The sequence below is a fragment of the Panthera onca genome, chromosome B4, assembly GCF_046562875.1.
Source record: "Panthera onca isolate mPanOnc1 chromosome B4, mPanOnc1 haplotype 2, whole genome shotgun sequence".
Lineage (NCBI taxonomy): Eukaryota > Metazoa > Chordata > Mammalia > Carnivora > Felidae > Panthera > Panthera onca.
The window spans coordinates 35,572,737-35,586,006 of NC_138345.1; the positions used below are offsets into that span (position 1 = coordinate 35,572,737).

Sequence of the window (13,270 nt, forward strand, 5' to 3'; positions counted from 1 at the left end):
AACCACAGTTTCATTATCCTTCGATTGGAGGGCCTGGACAGAGGATGCTTTAAAATGCCAGATTCAGTCAGTAACAACTATTTCTGTATTAGTTTTGTGTTTTGCTTAATTCTTTAACAGCCATTGAAAGATATCCTAATGACTTGGCAACTGTCAACTCATTATACTTTACTAATTGCACTATGTTAGGCACACCAAAGATTAATCTTAAAAGGTGACATTTTTGCCCTCTGGGAACTTAGGTTCTGTGAGGACAGCTTAACGATGGCCAATAAATAATGAATGCATATATTGAACAAAAATTATTTTCTTTCTTCTCCCTCCCTCCTCTCAATACACACACACATATGCATACACACACATACACACATTCACATACGCAAACACATATATTGTGTTATTTTTCTTTTATGATGTTTTGACATCTTAAAAGTCTTCTGGTTGGGGACAGAATCCTCCTCCTTGGGCTAGCCCATTCTTAGAACTAGCAAAGGGCCCAGTCAGAGGATGCCTTTGACATGCACACTAACCAGTCTAGAGCCATCCCTCCTGGATCTGGCCCCAGCACCCCAGGAGGTAATATTCCTCTGCCTTAATCATTTCAGAACCAGGTTAGGCTACTAGGGACCACCCTGTAGTGTAGAACATACTGCAGTTATCCAAACTAGCCAGTCCTAAAGTGCAGAAACCCCAGCAGAGGCTCTAGTCTTGGCTTTCCCTTTGCTCCCACTTTCTGCTCCCTGCCCACCCTGAGGCTGCCCCATGTGGCCCTGCGGGGCGTCCTGTGCCTCCTGTTTCTAGGACCTTTGAGTGTAATTTTGTTTCCTGAGCCTCTCCAGTGTCTCCTCTTATAGCTGCACCTGACTGTCTCATCAAAGGACACAGAACACACACACAGAAACACTCACACGTGGTTTTGGAGATGTCATGTAGGCTATCACTTTATACCGTACCTACAACTTGCAGTGTTTCCCCTCACTTTGTTTGCCCTTCAGAATCTACATATCCTTCAAAGCCCAGTTAAAATTCCACTTTTACATGGAATTTTCCCAGATCTCTTCATTCAAATTAATTATTCTTTCTACTGAACTCAGCAGTCTGTTACTATTTAGAACTTATTTTGTTCTTCCTCATTTGTTACCTTTAAGTCAACTTCTACCACTATAAACTTGTTGAGGTCACGGGTGCCTGGGTGGCTCAGTCGGTTGAGCATCCGACTTCGGCTCAGGTCATGATCTCACGGATTGTGAGTTCGAGCCCCACGTTGGTCTCTGTGTTGACAGCTCAGAGCCTGGAGCCTGCTTCGGATTCTGTGTCCCTCTCTTGCTCTACCCCTCCCCCACTCATGCTTGCTCTCTCTCTCTCTCTCTCTCTCAAGAATAAATTGAAAAAAACATTAAAAAAATAAAAAATAAAAATAATAAACTTGTTGAGGTCAAAACAGTGTTCTATTCATCATTATGCCCCCATATTGGTTGTTATAGTGTTGACGTGAGGTGCAGATGTTTAATCAGCGTATAGACTTGCTTTTCTCTAAACCCAAATACATGTTATATGCATAATGTTAATTGCTCCAACTGTGTGGTAAGCAGAAGAAATTATTCCTTCTGTCATTAACAGCCAGTGATGTAACCCAGGAGCACCTGAATCATCACATTACTTCTCTGGTCTAAATTCTTCCTGGTTTCTCGTTGCCTAGTATATGAACCTTTGGACTCTCCAAGGATTACATAACATAGCCCCAGTTTATTCTTCTAATCTCACTACCTTCTACTCCACCACCCCCCACAAATATTTGAAACTCCTACCAAACAGAGTAACAGTGTCACTTCCTGCAAGTGTCTTCATGCCTTCTTCCCATGCTGTCCCCTCTCCTTCTTTACCTGCCAACGTATGATTAGCCCTTCATGGCCCATTTCAAATGGTCTTTGTCCATCCTGTTATTTCTGATCTACACAACCTGATGTATATGCTCCTCTGTGAACTTCCGTTGCATTGTGTAAACCTGCTTTATATTTGCCTGTGTTTGTGTTACCTCCTCTCCCACACACAGACATTTCAGAACATGTGGAGATCATGAGTAAAATGGCTGTGAGGTACAGGAAAGGGGGAACACAGAAAGAGGCAAAAGAGAAAGAAAACAAGATTTCCCTCGGACTTCTCATGTGAGGAAGTGCCTCTCCCATCACCAGGAGTATTCAGGAAGAAACCACATGATGACATACCAGGATACTAGAAAAGAATCTCACTTCTCTGGGTAGGGATTCAACTCAGTGATTTCTGGGATGCTGCCCAACTTTAAAATTACTCAATTCTTGAAAATCCCAAAAATTAAGAGGAGGAAAACTTTTGAGCTAGAGGTACATGATATTGGTAAAGTGAAGCCTACTGACATCAGATGCAATTACTTACATGAAGTTAATAAAATAATTTAAAAACCTTATTTTGGCCAATATTTTATGTTTTTTCCCCTAAGCAACAACTTTCTGTGAATCTGCTGTAAAGTAGCATGATGTTAATTTGAGCTTCATCTCTTTTTACCTCCTATTAGACTTCTAGCTGATATGCAAATGAGCAATACAGTAAAACCACCAACGCTCAGTAAGAAAAAGAACCAGGGCCAGAAAGGATCCTTGGCTGCATAGTTAAGTTCTGAGTGTGCAGAAATGGACTATGTTGTGTTTTGTGGTTTAAGGCAAGAATTAATAAGTCTCTTTTAATATACTGTGATTTATTTATAAAATTAAAGAAATTACTAAGTGTCGTTTGATGTTCAATGAGGAAAGTCAAAAAAGTAGAAAAGGGAAATAAAAAATATCCATAATCCTATAACCCCAAGATGTCTACTTTTAACGCTTTCAGTATATTTTCTTCCAGGCTTTTCTCTTGGCATGGGTACATATGTTTGTGTGTTTCTGTGTGAGAAAATGAGATCATGTGACATAGTTTTTAAGGCTTTAAAGAAGTGCCTCAGGATCTCTATGGAGAATCCATTATGCACTTTTTCCAGCTCTGTGTTTTTTTCCAAGTATCATAGAGTTATTTGGGTCGAGAGAAGCATAGAAAATTAAACAGCTGGAAAATGAGCTACAAACTATTGAGGCAGATGATGTTTAATTCTGAGCAATTTGATAAAGAACAATTTTTACATGAAAGCAAGGCTTCAGTGATGGATAGATAGTGACACAGAAGACAGCTTATAGCAGTTTTACTTAGAAGGGCTATCTGGGGCTTATGCATAGCAAGAAACAGCAGCTTCTCGGCCCATGCAGATATGTGTATAGCAAAGGTGGGGGGAAAATCTGTTTTTCTTTGTTTGAATTCAAGGTCCCTGAACAGAGAGGATGAAAAAGTACAGACACAGTCATTCATTGAAAGTAATCTGAGTGTCCTCTTTCTTTTACATAGCAAGCAGAAGTTCTAGGCTTCCATGCTAACATTTTGTAAGTGACTCTATCTCAGGCTGTATTCTTGTCTTGTGTTGGTTATTGCCTTGGAAAGCCAGGCCAGTTGGTCCATGCAGCCACCAGCATTCACCTAAGAATTAGAAATAACATTTTTTGACTCAAAGGGATTTCACCTCCCAATCAATCTAGTGCCAAATACCCAAATTATTGATAGGATTCTTGGAAGAAAATAAGTCCTATGTACAATTAATTTTACAAACACAAATGAACATGGTGGTAATTGACCCCATACTCTTACATCCTTGAATTAGAAAATACAACCCAATAACTGTAAAACACCTTAGATTCTTGAGGAATAAGAGTGTCTTTATAGCTCATTCCATGTCAGGGACAGTGTGAGATATTTTCTGGCCTGAGGCCTTGACAGTTGAAACTAGCAATGCTATGGAGAATATAGAATAGAAGGTATGGTTTTATATTCAGTTATATTTGGTGTTTCAACAAGGTAGATACTGACATCATTGCTGTATTCTTGGTGTTATAAATCCTACTGTGTTAGCAATTGCATGGTTGGTTAGATTAATGTATGATAATGATTCAGTATTTGAAATGATGAGTCTTGTCTCTTGTCTCTTTCTCTGTGAAATTCTAATTTGTAGTGAGTGGCTCAGAACACTCAGATTTGAATTATTCTGTTTATGTAAAACGTCATTTATTAAATAAAGATGATGTTAGCAGTTTTTAAGTCAATGGTTTGAATCAGCTTTACTTTTTGGTTTGTAGACCGAAAAGTTTAGTTACTTTGATAATGCAACTCCCCAGTTTTAAGTCAACTGCTAGTGGGTGAATAAACCATACAGTTATCCAGACATGGCATTTAAAGAATTGTTTCTGGGGCACCTGGATGACTCAGTCAGTTAAGCGTCTGACTTCAGCTCAGGTCATGATCTCACAGTTTGTGGGTTCAAGCCCCGCATAGGGCTCTGTGCTCCCAGTGCAGAGCCTGTAGCCTGCTTGGGATTCTGTGTCTCCCTCTGTCTCTGCCCCTCTCTGGCTCACACTCTATCTCTTTCTCTCTCTCTCTCTCTCACTCAAAAATAAATAAACATTAAAAAATTTAAAAATAATAAATCATTGTTTCTATCACTGTTTTCATTGAAAAGCATTAGACTCTCCATTTCTTTTTTTTCCACAAGTAAAAATCTTTATTATACCATGTTGAAAAGTGTGAAATAATGTAAACAAACAACAATAAGCATATGGTTAAGTAAGTGATACTCTCTCCATTTCTTTTGACAGAGAGCAAGTGAGTGTGTCCACATACTTGCATGAGCGGGGGAGGGGCGGGGGGGGGAGGGAGGGGAATCTTAAGCAGGCTCCATACTCAGTGCAAAACGTGACTTGGGGCTCAGTCTTACAATGGTGAGATCATGACCTGAGCTGAAATCAAGAGCCGGATGCTCAACCAACTGAGATACCCAGGTGCTCCTAGACTCTGTATCTTTAAACTATTGCTTCTTAAGCATATCCATAGCCTTTCAAGCATCTAGGTATCTCAGAGTCTCTGGGTCTTGCAGACTGACACTGTTGGTAATATTTTTAGGGCATTGAAATTGTACAACAAAGAAAAATTAAATTTGAATTTGACTTATACTCAAATATAGTTCATATCAGAGGAGATAAAGTAATTTTCCTTTTTGCACAAAAATTTATCAAAAAATAGCTACCAATTAGATAAAATAAAGAGCAACAAGTTATGTACTTTTAAAAAGATTAAAGCTTCTTTTTCACCAAAAATAAGGTTCTTTTTTCCATTTCAGTGTAAAACCTGTTCTGAGCCAAAACAGATAACCAGTTCATCTGCTATCTATGACAACCCCAATCTCATCAAACCAATTCCAGTGAAGCCTAGTGAAAACCAGCAACAGCGCATACCTCGGCCCAGCCAGGTACAAGTCCTGTGCTTTTCATTTGCCATGTCTCTCTAGAATTCTTAAAGAACTTTGACCCAGAGTATAGTCAAGGGAGAGCCTGGTACTATTCAAGGGTGCTTCAAGGTAAACCCAAGAAAGAGATTTCAAATTCAAGATTTTTAAAAAATTACTATTAATGTATTCTTCCTAGAAGCAGGTTGAAATTTTAATTTTGGCATTTACCATAATCTGTGCTCATCTCTTGTGGACTTGAACTCCTTAGATAATATATTTTTTAAAAAACAGCAAACTCGTAACATTGTCAGAGCTGACAGGAATACTACCTGGCAGGCCTGTGTTCTTCTGAGGTAGGTGGTTGGCTTCCCAAGGCTACTGAGGGAAGGACACCAAGGCAACAAGTCAGTTAAACATTTCTGAGCACTTCCACCATACTGGGTGTGGCGCTGGGCACTGAGTGTACAGAAATGGATTCCTGTTCTGAGGAGGGGCATACAATTCCCCTGTAGACCTGATGATTTGTCATGGCATTTGCATCTAAATATATAAATATGATGGCATATTTTGTACATATATTTTTCAGAATAGTGCAGCATTAACAAAATTGCTAATCTGGAAGTCCCATTATTGATTACAAATGTGACGTGGCTATTTCTGTTTCCTATGGTTATTCCTCATTAAAGGTTTGGTATTTTTTTTTTTGTTTGTTTTTAAGGAATTCATTTAAATCAATTTTGAAAATGAATATAGAGCCAAAAGACATAAAGACTGTCTAAATGAAAGGCTCATGTTGATTTTTTTTAAAAATAAGTCTTTTCTAATTATGTTTTAGCTTTCTTTTATTTTTGTTTGCCTTCCATGGAAATTTTTTTTAATAGAGAAACTGGAATAGGTTGACTTTAGAATGAAGCTCATGTTTTCTTAGTCCAACAACACAGGAAGCAGCAGAAGGAGCAGGAGGTGATACAGAGCAGGAAGGAGGTAGCTTTGTGACTGATCGGGCCAGGGCACATAGTATGTATGCACATGATGATTGTTTTAAAGCTACTGGTATATAGTTGAAAGGGTCAAGTTAGATTAGATGACTTAGATTTCTTTCCAGTCCTAAATTTATAATTCTACAAAAATCCTCACATTCCTGTGCATTCTCAGCATCTTCTTGTACTCTGCAGGGTTAGGCGGACTTCCTGTTGAAGAGATTATTTCCCTTTTAGTATATGTTTGTACCATACTGGTCCCCTGTCTGTGAACCCCAAGCCCATCAAGGACCTATTTTATCAACAGATGCTAGAATATGACCATTACCTCAGGGGTGGTAGAGAAGAATACTGAAAATTTTTGACCTTAAAAGGAGGTCTTAAATTTGTAAAATTTACTATAATTATAGTTTTTTCATCCCTTCTAATTGATCCTGTGTAAATAGAATAAATCATCAGTGAGGTTAGTTATGTTTCATAGCCCCCCTATATAACCAAATTGTCTATAGAACCATTTTCAGACATTTTTATTTTTTCCAGACCTTAGACCCTGAACCACAACACTTGTCCTTGACAGCTCTCTTTGGGAAGCAGGACAAATCTACATGTCAAGAAACTGTGGGGTCCCCACAGACCATCCGCCACCAGCAGCAGCAGCAGCAGCAGCAGCAGCAGCAGGAGAAACTTCCGGTCAGGCAGGGGGTTGTACGCTCTCTCTCCTATGAGGAACCCAGAAGACACTCACCCCCCCTCGAGAAACAGCTCTGTCCAGCCATTCAGAAACTCATGGTCAGGAGTACAGACCTCCATCCATTGTCAGAGCTGCCTGAAAACCGGCCCTGTAAAAATGGCAATACCTGTTCTGCTGGGGAGGTTTTTCTGGGACCTGTCCAGCCAGGGTCTCCCCATAGCATTGGGACTTCCTGTCATGTACAGAGTGCTTCCAGAACTCAGAACCTGTTGGAGAAGCTTCGGAGCACCCCAAGGTCAGCGAACAAGTATGAGCCTAGTATACCAGCACCTGCTGGCTCAGCTGCCCCAAACCTCAGCAGCACTCTCCCCGCTGCCACCCCTGGCGCTCCAGTAAGGGGACTGGTGCAGGCACAGGTGGGGTATTTCAATGGCTCCCTTCCACCTCAGACACCAGGACATCAGGCTCACGGAAAAGAGCAGTCAACACACCCGAGACCGACACTCCCCCTCTCTGGCAATCAGATGAGCAGCTCTGGAGTGATCTCCCCTCAAGAGTTACTGAAAAAGCTTCAGATTGTACAGCAGGAGCAGCAGTTGCACGCATCTAACCGGCCGGCTTTGGCAGCAAAGTTCCCCGTGGTAACCCAGAGCTCTAGGACAGGGAAGACCTTGGAGTCCTGGATAGACAAGACACCCAGCACAGAAAAGCAGACTCCTCTTTTTCAGGTGCGTGTCTACAGGGGTGGGGGCGTGGGGGCGGTATTGCTGCACTGCAGTGAAGCTTGACATCAGCCTCTGTGCTCTAGGGACATTTCTGTGCAGAGCAGGGCGCCGAGCGCCATATCTGTGCATCTGATTATCACCATAACTTTCTGCCTGGAGAGAGCATCCTTTCTTTGCTTAGCCATCTGGGGGCTTCCCGCCTTTTAGAGATACTTTATTTGTACAGTTAAATCTTCACAGTGTCATAAGGCCTGACACAAGCACGTGAACACGGGAAACAACACGGATGTGCCGAGAACCCCCTAATCTTGGACCATGGATACTTACTGTCTGCTCTGAAATACTGTGAGATGCCAAACATTCGACCTTTTCTGATTATTTTAAAATCATTACTGTTTATCCATGTATTCACTAAATACCTTTGAGCACTTACTACGTGCCGGGCACCGTGCTTCCTGTGGGTACATACCTGCAGGTGTGTGACAAGTGACAAGGCATGCAGACTCACCACCTCAGAGGTGCAGGCTGGTTTTATTTCTGTCGCTGGTATAGCTTAATGAAGATTGAGAGAGGAGTGAGTATGCCATCTAACTACACACACACACACACACACACACACAAAGTGCCAGACAGGAGGAAATACTTTCAGAAATACTCTGTCCTTTGAGGAAGGCAGTTCTAAGTTTATCAGTAACTTGGAGTGGTGAGAAAACCACAGCTGTTTCATCACCTATGAGTAACATCTGGAGACCTCTGATTTTTTTTTTTCCCATTTGGATTGGTACAAATTCAGTGAAAAGGCATTGGGTTTAAAAGTTACGACATTTCTTGGCGTTCCTGGGTGGCTCAGTCAGTTAGGCATCTGACTTTCGGCTCAAGTCATGATCTCACAGTTTGTGAGTTCAAGCCCCACATCGGGCTCTGTGCTGACAGCTCAGAGCCTACAGCCTGCTTCAGATTCTGTGTCTCCCTCTCTCTCTCTGCCTCTCCCCCACTCATGCTCTGTCTCCTTCTCTCAAAAATAAATAAACTTTAAAAAAGAAAATTAAAAAAAATAAAAAAGTTAGGACATTCTCTCTGTTCATTAACAGATGTCAGCATTGGTCTTTTTGTCCTCCTTACAGGACCGTAGCTTACAACGGTTCCTCAAAAGTCCTTCACCTTTTTGAAAACAAAGATCACAGTCACATAGCATAAGTCTTTGTATACATGAGTCAAAGTGTTGTTGATTATTTATGACAATCTCAAAGAAACGATTGTTACCCACCCCCCTCCTCATTTCAGTGCAATAGTGTCCCTTTCTTTGATACCTGCTTCTCTTGGTGGTTTAGATGGGACGCTAGAAAAGTTGGGGTTAATAGTTTGACATCAACTTCAGTGGGCACAATTCTCATTTCTCTTCAGTGCCCACGTGCGTGGAGAGCTGATCACGACAGTGTGCATCCGTCAGCCTGCACTGCATTCTCCTTAAGGGTGCCGGGACCCGCACTGTGGGTGGCATCTGTTCTAGCTCCTCTCCTCGCGATGGCAGATAGGGACAGTTAAAGAAAACAAACAACCTGCCTTCCTCCAGGCTTCTTTCTGCCCAAAAAGATACTGAGGGAGTATAAAAATCACAGCAGCTTCTAGACTATCAGCCTTTATGCCCTCTTCTCGTGAGTTCTTTTGGGGCATTTTTTCTCACCTGCCTTAGAAACAAATGAGAGCTAGCTGTAGGAGTCCGTCAGACAGGGATAAAATGTCACTTGCATAACTGGAAAAGCTGTTGGAAAACTTGGTTTTAGGTGTTTAGCCAAGTGAGGTAGACATACTGTCTTGGACAGATAAGTCACTGGCAGTGCTGAGCACCACTGGCCCTTCCTGCCCCCATACTTGAGCTGGATGCTCTCCGTGAGCTGGCAGATCCTATCAGGGAGGGACTAGGAGGGGTGAACCTAATAAGCATGTCTCCCTCCTAGTGAGAAATCATGAGCAGGTGGAGAGAGGCCGGGAAGGTTCCTCCACGTAGAGAAATCAGGAGCGGAAATGTGTGTGTGCCCCCAGCAAGTGTAACAACTCACGTGGGTTGCTGGACCTTTAGGTCAGAGTAGTGGCCAGTTGGCCCTGAGGAAGAGACCAGCAGTCCTAAATGCATGCTGCAAAGTGATGGTGGTAAACTGCAGAAAATATTACTCAGAGGATGAGCTTTATATGCAGTGGGAACAATAGTCACAGCGGCAGACTGCCAGAGCAGCTTAGTGATGACAAAGGAAAATATGGAGACAACTGAGCAGGAGTCAGGCTCCTACAGGCTCCTCCACCTAGTGGAGTTGTGAGCAATTAATACTGAAACTCATTTATATCCATTCTTGCCAGCGAGGGGCCTCTTTATCTGTCTACCTTTCTTTTCAATGAGTTGCTACTTACTCCTGCCCTCTGTGTGTATTTGCTGTGAGCAGGCCATCTCACCTCCGCGCGTCCTTGCAACAGTGGCTCCTTCTCTGCTCATGTCCCCTATGGTGTTCACACAACCCACCTGTGCCCCACCAAAGGAGAGGGACAGTGGGCTCCTGCCTCTGGGAAGCCAAGAACCAGCTGCCACTTCCACCAGCCTCCTCCTGCCTCTGCAGACCCCAGAACCCCCTGCAGTCACCAGCAGCCCACTTACCAAGCTCCAGCTTCAGGAAGCACTGCTGTATCTCATTCAGGTAGGAGAGTCACGTCATCTCTATTCTTCCCTTTCCCTGCTGACCTGTTGGTTGCCACTTTGAGATAAAGACTCAGTTAGCTAATGCCTACTTAGTACTCCCCAAGAATAAAAGGACCATGTAACAATTCAACCTAAACCTCAATGGCATCCATGCTCAGTTAGCTGGGTGAGATTCAAAATACTGGCTGTGGACTTTGGGTGTCTCAGACCATCAAGGATTTTGTAGTATTGACTAGGTCCTCCAAGCTGTCACCTGCCAGAAAAGAAAGAAACGTATACTGTATAATTAAGCAGCCACTGGGAGGATTGTAGGTGCTGGCTGGTGCCCAGAAAGCTCACCATGGGGAAATGGAGGTGAGAGCCATCTTGAGTAAGTGGCAGCATTTAGGGGAAGGTTCACAAGGACTGTTGAAGAAGGAGGAAAAAGGTAGGGAAGCAAGTAATGGCTGTGACTACTAAGGGCATATTTTACAAATAATTTTGAAACCTACTGATAGGACAGGATAGAAGGAGGGGACTTCTTTGTCAGCCATTTGTCTCACTTGGCTCATGAGGTAACAACATAACAGTGGCCACATGTAGAGAGCTCTGTGCCGGGCACTGTCTTAAATGCTTCACATATATTAATTCATTTAATCCATCTACAACAACCCTATTATCTTTTCTATTTAAAGACAAGGAAACTGAGGCTAAGTGACTGGCCTGAGGCCACAGCTAGGAAATAGCAGAGCTAGGATTCAACCGCAGTCTGGCTACAGAGTGCTCCTTCCTGCTGCACTGGGCTGGGGCCATGGTAGTAATGGGACTGCAAGGGATGGGCCTCCGGAGGCCGTTCAGCAGTCTACCAGGTGAAGCATACCCCAAAAATATATGCTAGGCCTTGAAAAGTGGAACACTTTTATCCAGACAGACTTCAAACACCTCAGTTAACATAGTTAGGTGTCTTTGATATAGTCTTTAAGAAAATTTTTGTGGTACTTTACTTAAGCTTTGGCAGACTTTCAGAGAGCTGGCTAGCACTCCACAGATGTTCCGTCCTAGTTAAAAAGCCTGTGGTCTCTGTTATTAAAAACATTTTTTAAAGGTCACGTATTTTGGAGGGAAGGGAAGGAGAGAGGGCTAGCAATCAGTGTCCAAGTGTGAAAGCAGAATAGCAGCCCACTAAAGATCAGCAACAAATGAGTTGCTGATCCATATAATCCATAAACAAATATCAGGGTAAAAATATTTCCCACCTTTTCAAGCCACTCATAAGTTCATGAGGACTTAGGACATCTATAAACTTCTTTTTTATGTGCAATAAAAAAAAAAAAAAACTTAAATTGAAAAGTTTCACATTTTTTTCTGGTTCATTCCATTTAAAAAAACATTGTTCCAAAGATCTTTGTACAGGAGCCAAGACTCCAGCAAAAGTCTAGAGCAGGCCTGGTACGTTGCTAGGTAGAAAATTATGATCCGTCCACTCTCTGCATACACTTTACTTTTCCCCATGTAGACATCATCTTCCTGATGGACTCTTGGAAGTCACTCATGCAGACTGTTTTTAGTCTTCGCCTGTTGGTAGGACACAGTCTCACGCACAGGGACTTTGTGGCTACTTTGTAGGAAAAACAGGGAGAAATCACTCTTTCATTGCATGAGAATAACTCTATGTGCGTGGGGTGCCAAGAGGGAATGAAGGGGGAATGTGAAATGTGGGTGAATTGCTAAAGCTTTAAAGGATTTGAGTGGGAGGGAGAAGTCTCTAGAATTAAAAACAAAGAGCACCACTGATTAGACCCATGATTCTCCCTCAGTCCTAGCCAGGCAGTAGAGCCCAGAGACTGCCAGTCTAACTGCTGCCCACTCACCCAGACCAAAAACTTTCCATAATTAATGGGAGAATTATGCTAGTTTCGATGATATAAATGAAGCATGTTGCAAGTAAATCTTAACTAATGTTGAAATAAAGTGTATATATTGTGGGAGACTTGGAGAACCTTTAAGAAGCCCCAGCTATCTCCTGACCAAAGAGACCACTGACCTGGATCATTGCCTCCCACTCCAGCCTTCTGTTAGAACCTGTATCTTTTCCTGAAACAGACCCGGGCTTTTTTTGAGTGACCCTCATCCCATACTGCCATGTGGCTGGGCTGCCCATCCGTGCTGTAGGTAATGAGCACTTGCTACTTCTCATATGACTGTTGGACACCAGCAGCTGACTTGGTCAGGCCTCCAGTCCCACTTAACACTCTCGTGTGCAGTGAAAAACCACCAGCCGTTGGAGCAGACAGGCAGAGAGGAGCGTCTGAGTGTCAGAATGCCAGTTTAGCTCCAAGACAGAGGAAGCCTTTGGTTCCTGCCAGCCAAATCACATTCCCTTGGGTCTTTTGATTTTGTTTTCCAGAACGATGACAACTTCTTGAATATAATCTACGAAGCTTATCTCTTCAGCATGACACAAGCAGCCATGAAAAAGACAATGTGAAATCAAAACATTTTCAGACTGATTTTCAAGGTCCTGTGGCTCAAGATTCTTTCACGTCAGTGGTGTTACCCTAAATGTTTCCGCCTTTTTTAAAAGTATGTACGATATGAATTAAAACATTTCAGAATTTTTTTCAGTCAAGCTCTTTTTTAATCACATCCTTTGGTTACACCTTGTACTAAGAATCAAGCAGATAGAAGTCTTTTGCTCATATCACACAGTAAATTCCAAGCTTAAATTATTTTTTCCTTTCAGGCATGGGGCCAATTCTACAAGAAGTAGCCTCTCAGTAGGAAGGACTGTTCTGGAAACTTGGTTTCTTTTTTATTAATAGCTCTGGTTATTCTTTGAACGCGGGGAGTGTGGTTTCCCTGTTGCTGAGC

General features: G+C 42.4%; 1 protein-coding gene across 1 annotated transcript in view; it reads left to right on the forward strand.

The window, feature by feature from the left end:
* The window catches only part of DCP1B (decapping mRNA 1B), a 58,947-nt gene extending 45,924 nt beyond the window's left edge, over positions 1-13,023 (forward strand). Inside the window, exons 6-9 of the mRNA XM_060658892.3 lie at positions 5,228-5,356; positions 6,856-7,734; positions 10,170-10,418; positions 12,807-13,023. Coding sequence (XP_060514875.3) covers positions 5,228-5,356; positions 6,856-7,734; positions 10,170-10,418; positions 12,807-12,887 — 1,338 coding nt within the window. The 3' untranslated portion in view covers positions 12,888-13,023. The remainder of the gene's footprint in view (positions 1-5,227; positions 5,357-6,855; positions 7,735-10,169; positions 10,419-12,806) is intronic.
* The last annotated feature ends 247 nt before the right edge of the window (positions 13,024-13,270 follow it).